At 40.1% G+C, this 21,290-nt stretch overlaps 1 protein-coding gene across 2 annotated transcripts in view; it reads left to right on the top strand.

Annotated features, from left to right (window-relative positions):
• ZNF516 (zinc finger protein 516) overlaps positions 1-21,290 on the top strand; it is a 102,070-nt gene that overhangs the window by 28,509 nt on the left and 52,271 nt on the right. For both annotated transcript variants that reach the window (XM_032703149.1, XM_032703156.1), the window contains exon 2: positions 13,855-15,877. In XM_032703149.1, the coding sequence (XP_032559040.1) occupies positions 13,981-15,877 (1,897 nt within the window). In that variant the 5' untranslated portion in view covers positions 13,855-13,980. The remainder of the gene's footprint in view (positions 1-13,854; positions 15,878-21,290) is intronic.

Raw genomic sequence — 21,290 nt, 5'->3', positions numbered from 1 at the left:
GGTTTAATGAAACAAGTTTCCTTATGTTTAGAAAATGCTTGATTATAGATAAGGTGGTGTACTTTTGACCCTATACCCAGTAATAATAACACTATGTGTGTTTTTCCTCCAAGATTGTGTTTTTTACTGCTAGTCAGGTTGTGAGGATGTTTGGTTTTTTTTTTTTGTTTTTTTTTTTTTTTTTTTTTTATTTTATATATATATATATGGCAAGTTTTTTCTTGTGAGAAAATCTTCTCTTCAGATTATAAACAGTGGCTTTGATAAATGTACCCATTACCTAAGGAAGTAAATACAAGTGTGCTTATCTAAACCTGTTTAAAAAAAAAAAAATCCCAAATCCTCTAAAATATTAGCAAACATTGTAGCTGACTATTGTAAACCTGACAAAATTAGATTACACTTGCCTAAAAATGCGCTTTTAGTCAGACATTTTCTATAACTTTTGCTTGATATTTCTACTGAAACATAAACCTCCCAGCATAGATTGCTTCTTTTTATTTATATGTTCTCTGCTTAGTGCTGCAAGTGGAGTAGCCATGGAGTACTAAAGATAATATACAGATATAATTGGTTTGTTTTGGTAGTAAGAAGTGTCAAGTAACTGTAGTGCGAGCTGTTGTTTATATACAGAGGAAGTATAATACTGTGGTGTTCTATCATGATTATTTAGCACTGTCTAAAATGTAAAAATATATTAAATAGGGAGTAGGTGAGTAATAAATGGGTGAGATGCAGAGAAGTGAAAGCGATGATAAAGATGTGTAACAAAAAATAGGAGAATGGTCTTTATGTGTGTGGCCAAGACAAATGGTGTTTGTGTGTTAGGAATAGCATCACAAAACATCCCATAATGAACCAGCCACGCTGTAATCCATGCTTATTTGTTGTGTAACAGGTTTAAGGATTTAGCAGTGTGGCTCAAATTCTGCTCTTGGAGTTAAAGAGTCACAGTTATGTTGTGCTTCTCTGTTGGAAAATCCACTTGCTTCAGCATCGCCCTGAGGGGTAAAGGAGTAGATTTCTATTTGCAGAATGGTAGAATGTGTGATATAAAGCAGTATGCACGTTCTGGAGGAAAGTGAGTTTGGAAAGCTTTCAAATCATACTTACAGTCCCAGGTATAGAAAGAGACTAACTCCTGTAAGAAGAGTACCTCACCATTAAGGATCTTACACTTTAATTTGATGTTCTGCATAACCCACAGTTTTTCTAATTGCTTGTGAAGAAATGGAGAGAAATGCGGCACTTGAATTTTATTTGTCATTATGCTTCTTGTTTGTTATTAATATCCTGTAAATGCATAACTTTGGGTGGAAATCTGGGTTTCAGAGAGGCTAGAGGTTAGTTATGTGTGATTTATGCCTTGTTAGCTTCTTTACTATTTGATGGTCCTTTTGGTTAACCAAGAGATGAACTCTAGCTAGGCAGAAGAGGGGATTAGTTTACTTTTAGATCTTATGGGAAAGAAGCTATTTCTCAACTTCTCTCTGTGTCTCTGATGAAAAGAGGGACTTTGACTCTTTGAAAAGGTGAATCTTGACTTTATAATGATAATTTGCTCTTAGAAATTATTTGAGGTTGGAACATTTGGCACTGTATAAAAGTACGTAAAAGAGTACGTATAAAGGATCCCAAGTCCCTGCCTTGAGGAATATACATACCAATTAGAACATAGCAATACATAGTACACATATTATGCATTAGGGGGAAAAACCCAACAAAACTGAGTGATGGATTTAATTTTGGAAAATAATTTTGAGTCACTTGTGGAAAATATGCTTTTAAGAGTGAATGAAAAATATAATGAAATATAATGAAATACAATGAAAAAACAGTTCTAAATGGAGTGTCAGAAGGCAGGGTGGAAAGTGGGAAACCGATATAAAAGATGTCTTAGGGAGAGTGAATCACTGCCCACACAAAAGAGGTGAGCAGAAGGTGGAACTGTGTGGGTCCTTGAAGAAGAAAATGGCGCTTGAACACGTGAGGCATTTGACACAGGTGTTGACATCCTTTGATTTTTAGGAGAGTGGCAGTTATTGAATAGACAGAGGGAAACAAGTTCCAAGCTTGGTGGCTGCAAATGCCTCTGTTGTAACTGATGATAAAAAAGCCTGAAGAGTGGGCATCTTCTAGGGAAGAGGACAGAAAGGGGAAGGAGGAGGCAGTTGAGATTGTGCTGAAATGTCCTGGCAAGCAAGGAACCAGTGAGCAGGGACTGAAACCATGCTAATGAGGGAGGACCCAAATGGAAGAATTAGTCATGAAGGGCCCAAACAGGTTTGGGAGAGAGAGAAGACAAATGTGCTTATGGAAGAAGCAGAAGTGTTGGGGAGAACTGAGAAAGCAGGTCTGAAGAGCAGGCGGACAGAAAGGGAAGAGTGGGGAAAAGAAGTGGCCTTTAAACTGCATCTGTGGAATAGCAGTGGCTGGGGAAGGGATTGTGCGCCTGGCAGCTGGCTGCAGGTGATCCAGAAGGGATCTGACAGGCAGGCAGTGTGTGTGGATAGCTGGGGCTTGGAGGTATGGTGGTGACGGAGCTGGGGTGGAGCCAGGTGGGAGAGTAGCAATAAGGAGGTCAGTGCCACTGAAGTGGTGTGGGTGCAAGTGGGATGCACAGGGACATGGGCTGCGGTGGAAGTGAAGTGACATGTGGAGAGTAATGAGGGCGTGTTGAGTTCTCTTGTGAAGAGTGTGAGAGGAGAGGGTGGGTCTTGGTGTGTACATGTGGTACATAGACTCATTTCTTTGAAAGGAGTAGTAAAGTTTAACTATAGTATTTTGTGATGCAAACAGATTTGTGTTCTTGGTGTATGTAATTCATGTTTTTCCTACCAGTTGATAGATTTGTCTTGCAAGTTGTAATTGTATGGAAAAATAAATAAACTGGCAACAGCCTGTGCAACAGACCTTTCTTCTTTCTTCCTTGCAGACTTGCCTGCTTGCTATCCTATGAGTGATAATTTCAGAGGTTTTGTTTCATTTTGAAGTAGTTGCTCAGCATTTGTGTGCTGAGGCTGTTAACAAGAGTATCTAAGTAGGGGTGGGTTTTGTTCCTTTGCTTTTTTTTCTGCTCTTAATTCTACCTTCCTGTTCCCAAAGCTAACAATGAGCTCATGAATGGTTTTGGGGATAGATGTCTATCCAGGCCTTTCTTTTTCACAGAGGATGTAACAACAGAATAATTTTCTGCACTTCTGTAAATTTCTGTCTTTGGAGTTCTGGGAAAATATACACTGTAGGTGAGGGAGGGGCCTAAAGACTCAAAGTCTTTGATTAAATAGCAAGGAGAGGGGAAGTACGTGTTCAGAGTAGTTCAGAACAGAGTTATCAGGGTTTATCTTGTGATTCCACAATGTCCTGACCTGTGAAATTCTGAAGCACGCTTTCCATTGTGCCACAGTGAGAGCAAGGTTAACAGGATTGGTAAAATGTGCCTTGAAATTTTATTTATAAGGACTGGATGGAATGTTTGTGTCTTTGGATGATACATTGCAGTGATGTTCCGCAGGGATAGTTTGGCACTTCATACCAAAATAAGTCAGACCAACTGACAGCTGAAAGATTTGATTTTAAGTTTAGTTTCTTTTCTTCTGACTGGAAGCTTTGAAATCCAGAAAAAGTCATCTTGTGCTTTGTATTCATTTGATATACAAGACTATTGCTTTCTTCCCTTTGTGTTTAAAAAAGTAGATAAATAAAGAGCAGAAAAGTAGTTACTTTAGTGTGCAAGTCGACTCATGCTTTATGGTTATGTCACTTTTATTGTACTGGCTATATCTGCTTGCTTTTCTGTGCTGACAGTGACAGGCCAGTACACAATTCAATATATTTCAAAGCTGGTTTTGTACTGGAAATAGCTTTTAATGATCACATCTGCAGAAAACTCCAAAATGAATTGTTGAAGTAATGAAGCAACAGCTGACATCATCTCATCTTTAAAATTGCTGGTGAATTTAGGAACTTGTGATCCTTCTTTTAAACTACTAGCAGTCAGTGCTCATCCTCACAAATTATGCTTGTGGATGAATCAGTCTTGAGAGGTACTGTGTACCTTAGTGTAAAGAAAGTGAAATGAAGGTATTTCTGAGACACTGGCTATCCACTGGCTTGAACAGTGTCCTCTGCCAGTTTGGGACTGGTGTCACAGAGCCAAAGCTGTGTGCAGTTTAAGCAACGCAGCAGCTCCTGAGTCTCAGGTGGTGTAGAGCGAGCTTCAGCTTGGCTGGTTTGGGATTTCTGAAATACAGTGTCTTCGCTTGGGCCTGGGCATAGTCTGCATACTTGACATTCAGAAATGTTGCAGAGAGTGGAAAAAGTGTGATTGAAAGTCTTAATGAATTACCTGCTTAAGTTCTTAAACATTTAAGAAAGCTTCGTAAAATAGAGCTTGTCCATGCTGTTTTCTGCTTTATAACAGCTTACATTTATATTTTGACAGCTCTCTCTCTCTCTATACATATATATATACACACACACACACAAGAAAGGACCCCAGCATCTGCTAATGAGGTTTTGGTGGTGTGTGTTTTGTGAGTTTTGTGTTGCTTCTCACTGTTAAGCAGTGCTATCTCAGAAGGTAATGTTTAATAGAATGCTTTTATGGCTTATTTCATATGATTATACCTTCCTGTATTACAGGGCACAGTTCCTCTACGTTTTCCCTCTGTTCTTTCTCCCTCTGTCCCACTCCTCCCCCACCCTCCCCCTTTTTTTTTAAATGCAATCTTTTTGCTCTTGTCTCACTGCTTTACAATTCCTTTATAGTATTGTGGAGGGGTAAAAAGTAAGAAAACAACTTGCTGGTGTTACTTCAAAAATAACTTTTTGTTACAGTAAGACGTTAGTAGTTAATCAAAGCACAGTGCTGTAATTCTAAGTCTGTTAACAGGTTAACGCTTGACAACACTTACATTTATAGGGTAATGATTTTACTGTAGCAATTTAAGCAGTAGGATATATTACGTATGAGTGAAATTAATTTATTATCTTGAATTTCTTAATTCTCCACACGGCTTATTTTGTAGCAGTGTCCCATAGAAATAATATTTACCTTCCATTGACCTGCAAACACATAGCTGTAGCTAGTAAACTTGCTTGGTATTAAACATACAGCTTTTTGCATTTGAGGTCTGCCATGAACAAGTTGTTACAGCGCTGTATGAATCTACTAAAGCACAGAAGTTTGTTCCTTAATGGTGTAATTGTTAGTTGTGACAGAGTGGAATTTGGGCACTTAGGACAAGGCTGCAATGTAGCTTTTGCTGGGGTAGGAAATCAACAATTCAAAATGTTTACTTTTAATTATGCTTGTGTTTTTCTTGCATTCAGGTCTTGATTTACACAGCACAAAGGCATTCCAGTTTTAGCTAGTGGTACAGCTTCTGAATTGATACAAATTGATTTCATGGCACTGTGTGCACTTATGGCAGCTAAGGATGTGGTTTGTGTGTAGGTTGCATTGATGGGACAGATGAAAGAGGCAGCAAGAAGGGGTATGTAGCTGGGTGTGGGATGTACTGCACTCCTGCATGTTACTGTTTTAAGATACAAACTTGAGCCCATAACAGAGCATACTGGGAGGAAAATACCCTGCCCATACAGTTTGAAATCAGCCCCCACACTGAAGATTTAAAATGGCTGTGTTACAACTCCGTGTAAATCGGTCTGCAGAGGAAACCCTAACAAGATCATTAAATATAAAAGCACTATTGGGTGCTGGGAAAATACTGTGCTGCCTATATATATATGCATCTCCATAGACATGCATGAATAGACAGCATCAATGCCATCGATTTGAATAAGGAGGTAATACACAGTATTGAGGTGACTTTGCTTGTAACTGACTTAGTGTTTGATTTGAAACTATCAGAACTGTAAGCATTTCTTCAATTTTTAGTTCTTAGTCTTGGGGAATAGTAAGCCACTAAAGTAACTCCTATGGTGGGTGTGGCCAAATAGGAAAAGATTACTGTTACATGAAGAAAAATGGAGGCTTTTTTTTTTTGGTTGTGTTTTTGGTTTTTGATTGTTTGGGGGGTTTTTTATTTTATTTTATTTGTTTATAAATTTTTTTTTATTTTAAGTGTTTGGGTTTTTTTTTTTTTTGAACCTAAGATGAAGCTTATTTTCAGAATTAATGATACTGTTACAGTGTGCCAAAATAAGAGCTTTCGACTTGCCAATATATATCATTAATGACCCTAGGAAAAGAAAAATCACATCTGCACTAGTGCAGTTCTTGGCTTTTCTAGGGCTGATCAATAATCACATTGTGCATTCATTCCTGCTAGCCCCCCACCCTGCAAGGTCAACTTTAACTACTAGTCTTTACATTTCAGAAAAGGGACATAGACTGCCTTATGCATTAGTAATATCGGTCTCAGTGTTTCCTTTGGGTCTAATTTATAGTTACCCATACAAAAAAAATCAGTAACTTTTTTCTCCATCTCTCTTTTTTTTTTTTTTTTTAATTTAGGGACTTTATCTGTAATTTTTCAGGGGAACTTTTCTCCTCTGTTGCCTTCTGGTGCTGTGTTGAGAGGTCTAGGTAGGAGCTGGACTGAGGATGCTGAGCTTTGCTATGGTTGTGCTGCTTAAATGGATCCTCTCTTAATTGTATTGTAGCATGTGACAATGACAATGGGAGAACAACAATTTCAGGGCCTCATGTCTGGATGGTAATGCAGCTGCTGCAATAAAGTCTTGTTATGGTTGACCAGTCACATTTGGACAGTTATTTCTAATTAGAAGTTCTTTTTTATGTTGCATTAGAAAATAGTTTGAAGCAAGCTGGTAGAATTTTGAGTGAAGTTAGTTCATTTTCTCCTCCCTGCCTTGAAAGATTAATGTTGCTTTTTGCTTTTTGTTTTGTCCTGCAGCCAGAATAAGTAGCCTTGAAAAAATCTTGCCTTTAAAATAAACTTTTTTTTTTTTTGAATATAATGTAGTGGTCTCCAGCGACTGCTGTAAAATAAAGGATTATTGTGGGTAGTTCTGTCTAGTTTTAAGTCTTGTGATGGCATTTTGTGATTTCTGCATTGTTGTTGTTTTTTTTTTTTCCATGAAAGTACTAGTGTTACTGGTTCTCTTTTATTCATTTCTTCATATTAGAGGGGAAATGTAGTTTGTTCATAATGGATTATTGATTGGTCTGTGAACAGCAGAAGCCCCAAGGCCTTGTCATCAATGGTACTTACTCTCCCAATAGTGAATGCGTTGCTTCATGCAGCCATTCGCAACCTCAGTCTGTAGAATATAAGCCTGTAATTGTTACTCTTGTGTAGCACAGTTTTTAGGGAGAGGAACTCTTCATTGTCATTATGGGATTTTCCCCCTCAATTTGTTCAAAGAATAGTCCCTTTGTTTTGGTAGCAAGATAAAGCTTGTCCTGGATGTTAATGATACATTTCAATTCATTGCTTAGAATACTACAGTGTAACTAGTAAAGTACATTTCTTTGTCTCTCAGAAGACAAACACGCACAGTATACTAAAACACAAAATATGTACTGAGTGGGTGACAGCTTTGTGTTTCTCAACATATCCCATAGCAGTGTGAAAGCAAACTCCCTCCCTCCCTCCCACCCTGCCTTGCTCCTGATCTGTTTCTTGAGGAGCCACAAAAAAATCTGGGTTACAGAGGTTTTGTTGATTTTTGTTTTGAGAGCGATCACCTCGCTGCAAATGCCTACCTCCAGCTTCTCCAGCATTAGTGTTTTTGCCTTTATTTCAGTGTATTCTCTCCCTTGTTAAGGGTGCGGCATCGGTTGAGAAAGGCCTGACTCTGCTTTCCCAGCCCTGGCTGCTGCTCAGAAGCCTGCTGCAAAATGTCATTAGCTCATGGAGGGAGAAAGACACAAAAACATATGATGTATTGGGAGAAGCTCAAAACAATATCTCACGGTTCAGACAGCAAACTTTGCAAATGGGAAGAGCTTCACCAGCTGCAGGGGAAGGCTGGTGAAACAAAAAAGTATTGCAAAATGCTGCTGAAGGATTTTATAAAACCTGAGTGGAAATAGACTAATAGAAATTTCTTGTTTGTTTTTTCCAGGAGCTTTTTATTTTTCTTTTTCAGTCTTGTGTCAGTTTTGGCAGGCTTAAACAGACTTTAGGAGGTCTGTTGTCAAGATTGCCGCTTTTAATAACTGAAAGCGTTTGAAAATTTGACAGTCTTCTACAACTGCCTTGGGATTTTTGGATAGGTTTTTACTGGGTTAGTTTGGATTACTCTAAGAAAATCAGTTCAGAGTTATGCTGCCTTTACCTTTATAGGTTGCGGAATGCCAGAATTGCCTACAAATTCAGCTATAGGCTTACTGTTTAAGAGATAAGCTCTCTCTTCTGTGCTGTGGTGTAGTCTGAAGGATGCTATCAGCTCAAGGCATAAATGGTCTAGTGACATGGTCTAGAAGAGGCATTTCAGTAGGACTGGTGCCTAAATAAGGATGGTGGGATCAAGCCTTTAGTCAGGGTGATGGACTAATGACCCCCACGGGATCTGGATGTCCAGAAGAAGCCATGTCCCCTCACAAAGTGAGGAGGAGGGCATGCAGGCAGGGCGAGGCTGGTGTGTTTGGAGGATGGAGTCTGTAGCCTGGGGAGAAGACATGGAAGGGGAGAAAGGTCTCTGTGGTTCAGTGAGCTTGAAGGCTGGTGGGGCAGTTCTCTGTCCTTTGTCCCTTCTCTTGCTGCACTTAGCTCTCTTCTGGTCTCTTTACTCTGAATGGCAAAGCCTGTTTGGTTCTGGGGCAACCTGAGCCTTCTCAAATCAGGAGAGATCCTCTCTCCGTGTTGTTCTTGAAATATGCAATTTCCTCAAATTCACCTAGATATTTGCATGCTATATCCTATCATTTCATCATTTGAAAGAAATTTCAGTAACGTATTTTTCCACAAGATCACACCTCACAGGGTTTTTTTTTGTTTGTTTGTTTGTTTGTTTTTTAAGTCCTTGTTGATTTTTGCAGAGGAACACGGTGGAGTGGTTGCAGTGTACGTTCAAATCTCTTGGAGATTAGAAGAGCGATATCTCTCCAGTGCATTTTTCTTTCAGATGGGACCCAGCCTGAAATCAGTTTGTTTTAAAAGATGCACTGTGCTTTTTGAATAGGTTTCTGTAGCTTCCCAGAGTGTATGTTCTTCTTTATTACTTACACAGCTTATGCAATGTGATTTTTAAAGTCATGTTTAATTGAAGAGAAATTTTAAAAAGTATTGTCTGCTGTATGTTGGAACAGGAATAATTTTCTTGTATGTATTCCTCCGTCTTCACTGCACAGGATATTTTTATGTAAGAAATCGATTTGCAATTATTTTTCCAGTGTGGTATCTTCTGCATATTTTTTTTCTTCTTTTCCCCCCGATTTTTCTGTGTTATTTTCAATTTCTCTTTTTATTAGTTGTTTTCCAAGAGGCACAAAAGGTCCTTAAGAGGGTCTGTCTCACCCTGTGGGCAGTCCTCACATACCTAGTCCTCTTTCAGAATGTAAGGGTGGCATGAACAGAAGAGTAATAGGTATTCAGGGTGCTCCTGTGTTACATAAAGTGCGTCAAGACTAAGTGAGGGTCTTGCAGGAGTTGCGAGGACGATGCAGCCATGCACCAGCATACCTTCCGAGCTGCTGGGAGGGCCAGGCTACCACAGCCTCACTGGGGAAGCCAGGGCTGATCTTGGAAAAGACTCTGGGGCTCTGTGGGGAGAGCAAGTCTCTTTGGTCAAACGTGTTTTCTCTCAAACCAAGAGCTCTATCTAAGTTAGTTTTAAAAACTAGAGAAGTTTGGATGCCTAAATGTTTGAATTAGTGTAGATTCTGACAAGTTCTTGGTTTAAGCATGTAGGAAGGGTTGTTTTCCTTTTCAGGGGAACTAGGAATAAAAAAAAGTGTGTATTTATTCCCATATGGGTCAAGGCAAAGAATCTCTGTGAGGCAATGGTGCAGGAACAAGCATTGTAACTAAAATATTTGGCGGTGCAAACGCATTTCGCAGCACACCACCCCTCCTGTTTTTGAGTTTTTGTTCATGTTTCTCTTCCACGTTGCTTTATATTCCAAACTTGCATGTAAACAGTGAAGATAAGTGCCTTAGTGTATTTTAAAGGGGCTGAAAATGTCTCATGGATACTGGCCAGCTGCTTCTTACATGAACTGCTGATTCTTAATTCAACAAAATAAACTTAATCTAGTTCATATGCCCCTTACAACAGAATATCACACCCCCACCCCCAGGAAGTTGTATGGCATTTGGCATAGACTGCAGTGCCATTAAAACACACACAATATTTTTAAAGACTACATATTAATTTACAGTTTACATTCACTTGCATTTCCTTATGGCTTGCCTCTCTGCTAGTGGGGATTTCTGTGCTGTGATGGTCTGGGAGAAATCTGCAGGCTGGGTGTAACTCCGCTATGGATTCTGTGTGACAAACCAGTGCTGTGGAACTGCAGAGTGAGCTTGGACCAAAGCATCTAAAGGTTACTGGTTACCACCTGAAATTACTGAGAGGTGAAACACTTTTGGTAGCCTGCGGGTAGCTGGAGGTGGCTGCATTCCATGTGTGCTGAAAGAGACTTATTTCAGAATACTTTCAAAGTTGGAATTATTTCAAAATTCAACTATTTTTATCATCGCAGTCATCCAGAAAGAAACAAAAATAGCTATGGCAAGATTCTACTCGCAGTGGAAGAGTAATTGGTGTAATTTGATTTTACCAGTTGACATCTTCCATCCCTTGTGCCATCTTTGATGTTTACTAATTAATATTGAGGTAAAAATTATTAAGCCAGAATGTTATTTTCTATTTGTAGGATTTTTTTACAAGTGGTTTTTTTCTTATTGTTATGTTCAGTCTTCTGAATTGAAGCTTTTTTTGAAAGTTGTAATTTTATTTACTGCTTTCCAGTGAACAACTGGCTTTGCTGTTCTGCAAAGAGCCCCTCTAGAAGAACTACTTTTAAGTGACACTCAAATGATACGAGGGGGGAATCATGAGTTGTTCATATACGTTTGTGTCAATCGATTTACCAAAGCCTAGGGTAGACCTCCATAGACTGTGTAAAGCAAGCTCAGGTTGGTTGAACACCCTTACTCCCAGTGGAATTTTTGTCTGTGGAAGATCAGACTTGAAATTTTGTGGGTGTTAAATGTGTATGAATTCAAATAATTAAAATCTAGGAATAATTTATTTCCACTTCTAAAGTTATAAATTGCAGCGCATTGGCCAAGATAAAGTAATAAGGACAAAACAATTTTTTTTAATATTTTGGTGAAGACAATAACACTTCCATTAAGTATTTTAGACTAATAAAATAATTCATTAATTTTTTAACTCTTCTTTCCCCCCTCAGGCCTAATTTAATATAGGACTAGGGGGATCTCCTGTGAGTGGCTAATACCCTTCTTATAAGTAATGCTTTTTTCATAGCCTCATTTTCATAACTAAGTTTCATTAATGAAAATGCTATAAATAATTAAAGTGAAATATGTCAAGACTAAGCCCAGGGAATCTGTGGCCAAGTAAACAAAGGGACTGAAGCTTTGGATTTATATGTGCTTGAACTGCTGCATACAGCATTCTTGTCTAAGTTTGGCTCTTAGAGCTCTTTTGAACTTTCAGACAGGAAGCACTGTAGAAAGTTGAGTTAAAAAGGGACCTACATTTAAAAATAAATGAAAAAAAAAGTCAATAGTCTAAAAGTTAGCCTGCCAATAAAAGCAGTATTCTCACTGGTGAAAACTGTAGAATATTAAGAATGTAGAAAACATTGTATAAAATATCTGAAAAAATCTGTCCCCAAAGTTTTCTATTTTTTATCCCTGAAATTATGTGGATCATTTCAGAAGAAGCTTGCATTTAACATGATAGTATACTTGATCAAGAAGTTCTCTGGTGTATGATTTAATGAGTTCTAGGTTAAGTCTTTGATTATAAGGCAATACGGGTTGTTACTTGGCAGAGTTAGATTATAGGTCAAATAAATAAGATGCTACTCTGAATTGTTTCATCTATCAATGTGCAGTGTAAACCTCATTCGTATTTGCTGTTTGGCATGTTTGTACCTTCTGGTACAGCTACAACTTCAGTGGCTGACATTCTTTATAGAGCCAGGAAATTTCTTCCGAGGCTGTCCCTCAATTTACTTTTAAATAGCTAATTTTAGAAATTAATTTAGGTACTCTAGTACCTAAATAGCATAGTATAGTATAGTACTAGTTTGTAAACTTCCTGCTCATTTAGACTTCTGAATTTGTGAAATTTATTTTTTTTTCAGCAATAATAAAAAACTGATTCATTCAAGAAATGAAATTGCTTTTGTAACTCATCCCTTAAATATCGTTGAATGCTCTCTGAGGAACAGGTAGTTTGGGTTGATGCTGTTTGATAACTCTTAACATGCTGAATGGATACTAGATATGCACAAAATCAAACCCAGAAATGAATGTTCTTGTAGCAAATAAGAAGGCTAAATTAACGTAAATGTAATAAAGTTGTTCTCTAGTGTGTAACCAAGACGATAATTGTGACACTCTTACCTTGCTTTTTATTAAGCTCGTGCTGGTGGTGTGGTTAGACCGTTTATGTACGTATATAAGAGACTCAAAGGTGAATACAGTGAGAAATCTTAAAATTTGCAATTGTAAATCTGTAGCTCTTTGTTGAGTCATAGATGTTAAGTGATGGATATGCGAATAGATGGTCTTGTTAATGCTCTGCATATTTTTAGCTACATTTTAAGAAGCTACTGTTTTCTTAATGTGGCAGTAGATCAGTTCTCTTCATTAGAGAATGCTGTGTTCTTTGATCTTAGTCATGTGGTGTTTGTAGCCCTTAATGAGGGGGGTGGGGGGCAGGAAGATTGTTTCTTTTACAATTACTGCAGTGTAAAACAATCTGTGGGGATCTTGACCATTGGTTTTTGCTGTATATAAGGGGGAGAATTGCTGGTGTATTTCATCTTCCACTGAGGCAGATACTGACTCTTGCATTTAATCATGACAAGATACAAAAACATTTAAACTTTTATTACTCTGTTAATCAGAGTTGTTTCTTGTTTTGTTTGTTTGTTTATGGTTAAGATTCTGTTTCATTGAGGTGGGTGGTGCTGTGATTTCCTGTATGTCCTGTTGACATAAATCACTGACTTTTAAGGTAGTTTGATACCTACACGCATAATCAGTTTATTGTTACTTTTAGACTAAATTTTACCCTTGGAGGGTTTTTTTTCCCTTCGTTGTCCCTCAGGAAGTAACTTTTAGTTTTCATGAATGCTTTGTCAGGCTCTGGGTTCTTGTTTGCTCTCTAATCAAAGTACTGAGCATCCTCAGCCTCTGCGCCTGCTCTGTGCATGCCACATCAAGCACAGCAGAGCTGTCTTAGGCGCAAAGTAATGTAGTTGCCAGTAGGAATATGATACTTGCTAAAGTTTCTAGGAAAGCCTTTTATCTTTGGCAAGTAAGTATTTTACATGAAATTACACATGATGGTAAAGCCACAGATTTAGAGTGTAATAACCCCCTCAAGAAATGTTTTCCTCATTTAAGGTGTATTTTTAGCCACTTCTGCCTCGTTTTAAAACAAAAAAATATTTTTAAAGGTTGCACTTCATTCAAGACTCTGTGATGTCAGTGTATGTAAATGAATGATTCCTGTTTTATGCATTTTACTTATTTAGTAATTACGCTTGTCATTGAAGTCTAGAATATCAGCAGAAGGAGAAACTGCTGCTTTTTGGTGCAGTAAATTGTCGTATGGTGTGCTTCTGAGTACGGGGCGAGTGATGGAATTGTTGAAACACAAATATATTTTAATATATTTAAGAATTAAATGATTTTGTTCTTGTTTCAGGTGATCTATGCCATCTTCTTACAGAGCACACGGAGGGAAATTTTCACTTTGGACTCTCCTGAGCAGCTGAAAGGAGAAACGTTACCCTGAGACTGAAGCAATAAAAACACTTCTCTGCAGAACCGTATGATTGAAAATGCAGTCCAGCCCTCCTCTGCTGCCAGACATGCTTTTGTGTTCCTGCCCCGCTTCCCTGTTGTTGCAGTAATACAGATGGATCGTAGAAGAGAGGCAGAAATGGAGTTACGGAGATCCTCCAGCCCTGGCAAGCTAAGCAAGAACGATATGGATGCTGACAAGACCATGTGCCACAGCTGTTGCATCTGCGGTAAAAGTTTCCCTTTTCAGAGCTCCCTGTCACAACACATGAGGAAGCACACGGGTGAGAAGCCCTACAAATGCCCTTACTGTGATCATAGAGCTTCCCAAAAGGGCAACCTGAAGATTCACATCCGTAGTCACAGGACAGGCACTTTAAGTCAGGGACACGAGGTGGAGATGGGAGAGGCACAGCTGGGGGAGATGGGCGTTTCAGAGGGCCTTGGCGGGTGCACCAGCCCCACTAAAAGTACATCTGCCTGCAACAAGATCTTGAATGGTACTGCTCAGGTTGATAGCAGCAAGATCTTGTTGAGAAGCAGCAAGAAGGAGGTCACAGAGACGGCACCAGCCGAGGAGGATAGCAAACTGACCTCTTACCAATGCACCTTCTGCAAAAACAAATTTGAAAGGAAGAAGGACCTAGAGCAGCACCTGCACCAGGTCCACAAACCGTTCAAGTGCAGGTTGTGCAGCTACATGACCTTGAGGGAGGAGACGCTGTTAAACCACATAGAGAAGGACCATATAACAGCTCAGGTGCCCAATGGGGAGGCCTACACTGAGAACTGCAAGAGCGAGCTGAGTGCAGGCGAGTTTCCATGCGAAGTCTGCGGTCAGGCCTTTAGTCAAACCTGGTTCCTGAAAGCTCACATGAAAAAGCATAGGGGCTCATTTGATCACGGATGCCATATTTGTGGCAGGAGATTCAAAGAGCCCTGGTTTCTCAAAAACCACATGAAGTCGCATGGCCCCAGGTCTGGGAGCAAAAACAAACCAAAAAATGATTTGGAGCTCATAGCCACTATCAATGACGTGATACAAGAGGAGACAATTGTGACAGGCCTGTCTCTGTATGAAGTTTGCACCAAGTGTGGAAATCTGTTTACAAATATGGAAAGCCTGAAAGCGCATAATGTTGTTCACTACCGGGTGCAGCCGGGCAGCACCGGGGATAAAGCTGAGGGCTTGACCGATGGGAGCCTGAGCTCCTCGGTAACGAAGCAGTTTTTCTTGCAGTGTCTCAATCTACGGCCATCTGTAGCACTGGATAGAGTTACAAGAGGGCAACCTGGGAAAAGAGTAGCCGAGCTGGATCCGGTCAGTAGCTACCAAGCTTGGCAGCTGGCCACCAAAGGAAAAGTAGTGGAGCCCTCAGAGTATGTGAAGTATGTGGGATGGGATGAGGCCCTGGCAGATGCGGACGTGACTTACGACAAGGATAAGAGGGAGTATATCCTTGTCAACCAGGAGAAGCGCAAGCGAGACCAGGACTCGCCCAGCAACCCCAAGAAGAAGAGCTGCGCCAGTGGGCGCCCAGAGAAAACCAGCAATGCCCCACCAGGGGAGAGCTGCCTGCTTGCCCAGGGGGATCTGGACTACCGCCCTGCCTCACGGCAGAGCCGGCGGGCTACCCAGAACAAGTCCACCGAGTGCTTTGAGTGTGGGAAGATCTTCCGCACCTACCACCAAATGGTGCTGCACTCCCGGGTGCACCGCAAGGAGCGGAGGAGCTGCAGTGAGGGCGGGACAGCTGCCCAGCCTGACCGCTATGGCTCCAGCAGTGAGGAAGGTGACTTGGGGTCCGTCAGCGGGCCTAGCACCCCTGGCTCCGCATCCGCCCCAGAGGACTCGGCCACCTCCGGCTTGGGGGAGGAGGGGGCTGAGGAGAGCTCAGAGGAGGGAGCAGCCAACCCCTTGCTAGGTAAGATCACTTCCAGCCTTTCCTTGCTAATGTTACTGGTCCCTGTGTCTCCTGGTGTGGGACACAGCAATGAGCAGATGAAGAAATATGTGAAAGCATGTGAGAGAGAGGTTTAAAGGCAGTGTGGACGGGGTCTCGTGCCTCCTGCTTGTCTCAGCATGGTGGCTCGTTTCTGATGCAGATAATAAAGTGAGATCAGATGATGTCTTCATAATATGCCGGTGAAGGACACCTGAGAAGATCTTAGTTGCCTATAGCAACACTGTAGGGTAGGGTAGTGTCTTCCTTGGATATCCTGGGGGCTGTTTTTCCTCGGTTCATGGGTACCCTGTGCAGTGTTCTGCCTGTAGTGTACAGGTGTACCAGGGTCGCAGCCTGTGTAATCCAGCCCCAAAGCACATAAACTTGTTAATCGCCAGCATGAGAGGAGTCTCTCTCTTCTTCTCTGCTTCACTTCCCAAATTGTGTTTATAACTCCAAAGGCTATAATTAATCTCTCTGGATTAAAGCGGTCCTTTGAGCCCAATGCTACTAAATGGAACAAATTATCCTCCAAATAGCAGCAAAGTAAATATTTAAAAGAACGCCATTAAGCACTTTTGTATCTTCTTTTTTTTTTAATCTTTTATTTTTGTTGTTCACCATGCTTTGTTTATAATACCCTTTTAGAAATGTGAGATTAACCATTCTTTCCTTGCTAGCCCTTCTGCTGGTTTTTGTTTGGTTTCTGTTTGGTGAACAATAATGCCTTCCTCTCATTTTCATTCCTTTTGTTGTGAAGAACGTAGTTATCTATAGAGTTAAACTCATTTTCAAGACCATCGTGGATGAAGTAATCTGCACCATTGTAAAAGAGGGTGGGTTTATTCAATTACCTTGTTCTTTCAGGATATTGTGTATGTTGCCCTTTTTCCTGGCTTCAGACCCTGCAGCAGCAAAACGACTTTTTCCAGAATTGTGTATTGTTACATGTTTTTCATAAATTTTTGAAGCAATGTGGGATACATTTATTTTGTCATTAAGTTTCTTTCATGCATGTTTCATGATTTTAGGACAGCTAAAGTTATGACTGACACTGCTTGGCAATATAACTTCCAAATGTAAGGTGTAGAGGGAAGAGAGCTCCAAAGGGTTGAAATTCTAAAAAATTAAACCCATCTTTTTGTCCTGAAACTTACAGGGACAGTCATAAACTTGATTTTGCTTTTGGATCAAGTCCCCAATGGACAAATTGAGTGCACACTAGAAGAGAAAAGTAAATTAATCCAAGAGCTCCACTTTTTTTTTTTTTTTTAATGCTTTCTTGCCCTTTTTGTAAACAACTCCAGAAAGTCTTAGTGACAAGCTGACAAATACTTTCAGTATGATTACTTGTTCATTTAAAAGACTCAGACTTTGGCTTTTCCATCTGCTGTTGGATTCTACAACACTTAAACAAAGTTCCTTATGGGAGCGTGCGTAGTTATTTTGTGAAAATCCATCAGCTGCCACCTGAAACACTTCGGTACAGTTGAGACAAGATGCGGCAATAAAACTGTAGCTTTGTCTAGAGTTAAGTAGGGTGCCATGTTTTACCACTGTAATGTGCAGTGCCCTTATCAAAACAGCTGTGATGAAAAAACATCTCTCTGGAGATGGAGTAAAAACCCCATAACACTTTTTCGCATGATGTTCAAATAGGAAAACTGTTTTTACACACTTTCCATATTAAGCACTTTATTTCTAGCAAGAAGAGTTGTCTCATATCTGTGCTTGTTCTGTTTCTTGCTTCAGCTCACGCTTTGAGCCCTTGTTGCAGGAGTGAAAGGGAAGAGTTAAGAGTCACACAGCAGTTTCCTCTCAGGAATTAAAGTTACTGGGTTAACTGTTGTTACTAGCCAACACCTGAAAACTTGTTTCTGTGGATATCAAATTGGTCCTCATCTTCTTTAACTGTAAAGAAGCAGCAAACTAATGGGCCTAAATAAAGGTGCATCTTGGAAATGGGATTTCTTTGCAATGATGGGTGAGGAGGATGGCTGCTTCATTTTATCTTTGCTAACATCACAGCTGAAGAGCTATCAGGTGCTTAATTGGCTAATAAGAAATGTTTTAATCCAAGAAGAATATTACCCTTGCTCCTTAGTAGAGTTTATTTAACTCAAATCACTGCCTCAATGAAGTGAGTTTTTTTTACAGATGACAAAGATTTCTTTTGAATTTGAAAGAAAGGTGGGGAGGTTTTTTTGATTTTTTTTTTTTTTTGTTATTTTGTTTAGAGGAGGTTTCATAGGTCAATCAGTGTTCAGGACTTAAGTTTCTCAGTTGTCTCTTTTTGGTATGCACATTTACTGTCACGGCCCTTACATTGTGTTCTGCCTCAGGGTGTTTTCAATAGTACATTTCTGCTGAAGTGCCCTTCTGTCCAGCAAGCTGTAGAATTAGTTTTAATCTCAAGATTTTAAACTCAAGAGGCTTTCTTTCCCTCCCCTGTGAACAGTAATTTAAGGTGTAAGGAATATAGGCCAAATTCCACCCTCATGTATGTGCCTGCTAAACTCAGGTGTTCTAGTATGGCCTTGAAGCACATTTTGTCCTAGAAGTGCTGTAGTTTGCTATCCTTTGCTGCAGCTTTTTTTAGTTATTCTTCCAGGTGAAGCTTTTCCATCAAGAGCAGCTCTCCAGCCCCATGGACAACCTCTCTCCCCAGTGGAGGCGGCAAGCAGTGCTCTTGGTTCCTGTTCCTGAAATTATTTCTGCAGTATTATTTTTACTCAGGCTGTGGTCAGGAAAATCTTGTGCTATTCATAAGGTTATATAGTATCTGTTGGGGTTTTTTTCACTTTCCTATCTTTAATGCTTTTTCCCCCTTTGACGCATTACTGTGTTATCCTGTGTCAGAAAAAGGCCTTGAGACTGCCAAGTATGGAATGTTGTGGCCTTGACACAGCTGAAAGTACTTCTTTGTGCCTTTAATTCTTAATAATCTGAGCAGTCTTGTTGACGCACAGTGTCTTGCAGCAGGGAAGCTGGCAGTGGACCTGTATGGTCCTGGGCCAACAGATGTTGAGGCTGAGGGTGACAGGGACTGTGAAGTACTGGTAGGGCTTACTGGGAGAAGAGCAAGAACTGCACCTTGCATGTGAAATGGAGTTTAAAGCCCCCAGGGTAGGCACTTCTTTTTTCCCTAACACATCGGTAATTTGTTTCTGCTGCCTTTGGGGAGTAACATCATGATTTCTCAGGCACAGGGAGGGGGCTGGGGGAACGTAGTATTTGCAAACCCAGTTTATCAACCACCAGGGATAAAGTGTATTTCATCTGATTGAAAGGAGAGTAAAAATGTGTTTTTTAGAGTTTTCTAGAATGAGATGTAGTATACTGTGTGATACCTATCATGCAAAGATCATGCAAGAAGTACGTGTGCTTTGCGTGGCAGCCATGTGGGAAGAGGTGACTCAAAGCACATTTGCTTTGTTGACAGCAGACTTTGAATATTTTTGAGGTCTTCCTGCCCCAGCTGAGTCTTTGTTTTTATTTATCATTCAAGCCACTACCCAACTGTATCTTAATTTTCTCTGAGTTGCATCCAAAGCTGTCTGAACCATCCAAAGTTGTCTTCTCCAACTTGAGATTGTTGACTGGGCTTTTTTGTGATTTTTAGTTTTCCCTAAAAAGAGCCACAGAGCTATGACTGAGAGAGTAGAGAGGGATTATGTATGTGTTGATAAAAGTGAAGGGAAAACACTATTTTTATAATCTTTCAGCTTCTCGGCTGAAATGTAGTTTTATATATGTCAGTGAATTTGGTGTTTAGTATTTTTAAGGCATGAGCCTCTTCATTGCCATGGTGTGTTTAGCAGTGAAGGTGTTACAGTTTCTTACATTAGGCTCTATGAACTATTTCCGTCCTGCAGTGAAGAAGGAAGTATAATTTTTGAGGCTGTTACTGCTGTTGGCAGGTGGGAAGATGAAGAAAAGAAGTGAAAACAATTTTAATACCTCTTGGTGCTCAGCAGACTTAGTAAAAGCACAGACTTGTCTTAGCCCAGTCAGTAAGGGAGTGCCATAAAGGTGGTACTACTTCTTGCATATAAGTGTCAGACTGGTGTGGAAGTAAATGTTAAAAGTAATCTAGGAAGGGGAAAAAAACAGCAGAAAAAGAGTGTAACATAGGAAGGAAGGAGAGGTATGCTGCTCCTAGCCTGACCTTGTCGGGGAAGGACATCAGGGAAAGGGGAGGATGTTGCACCTCAGAATGCTGCTTCCAGGGAAAACCATCTTGTCCGTTTTCTTTTTTGTTATTTCCTACCTCTTCTCTCCCTTCTCTTTGCCTTCCTTTCTGCTTTCGTCACACTCCTCTGAATTTTTGAAACGCTTCAAGGCGAGACCGATTCACTCATACTGCACACATGATGTTTTTATTACACTAGCTGATGCAGGAAGGGGCTGATTGTGAGTGAAGACTGTTGTGCTGGGCCCTGTGCGATCACTGCTTTCAGCCCAAGAAGCTTGTGGGTGGACACAAGTTGCTATACTGCACAGAATATACAAAAAACCCAACAGTGAATACAAAACTGGTGCATGGCTGTACTTGGTCGGAAGTTACTGGTGGCATGGTGGGACTTGCTCAGGAACGTGAATGCCGTGAAGGGGCAAGACAAGAGGTGGGAGTAGGGTGCAGGGGGAAGAGAAAGGACAGTTTGAAGCTAGAGAGAAGCAGAACCTTGTTGAAAGGAGCTGTGCTGTGCAATGAGGTTTCAAAGAGGATGGGGGCTGAAGATAGGTGTGGAATGGCATTGGGGTTCAAACCCTCCAAGACAGTGCCAGCATACTGGGTAGGTCAGGAAGAGGAGTAGGAGCGATTTATGAAGCATAAATTTGGACTTTGTTTTGCAAATCCAAGGCCTGGAACTTTAATGGAAAGTGCATAATTTCAAAAGTCTTTTTATTTAAAATAATTCAAAAGTAAAAATCACCTGGATTTGCTTTAATATTTTAGTAAAGTGGCAAGGCTGTAATTTTGAGGAGGAAGGGAACAGTAAGAATAAAACAGTATAAACAAATTAAATCAGAAAAATAAAAACGTACATTAATTCCAGAGAACAGAAAAAGATAGTCCTAGGAGATGTTTTCTGTTGCTAACACAAGTGCATGAAACAGCTACCAATGTCCAGTACCAGGACTTCACTGTTCTTACCTGAAAAAATGTTTCTCTGTGTGCAAGGAAAGTTCTCTCTACTGTTTAAAAATCAAACATTTTTACTATATATCTTGAATAATCACATTTTAAATACTTCTCATGCCAGACTCTGTAAATCCCACAGTGTTGTTCTGCTGAAGGCGGTGCTCTTTGGGCATTTTATGCCAAGTGATATCTTGTTCTATATATACAGTCTTAAGTATGTTTAAGTTATTTAGCATATTTGGGAGC

This window comes from Chiroxiphia lanceolata, chromosome 1 (assembly GCF_009829145.1).
Source record: "Chiroxiphia lanceolata isolate bChiLan1 chromosome 1, bChiLan1.pri, whole genome shotgun sequence".
NCBI classification, from domain to species: Eukaryota; Metazoa; Chordata; class Aves; order Passeriformes; family Pipridae; genus Chiroxiphia; species Chiroxiphia lanceolata.
This window is presented reverse-complemented; position numbering and strand designations above follow the sequence as displayed.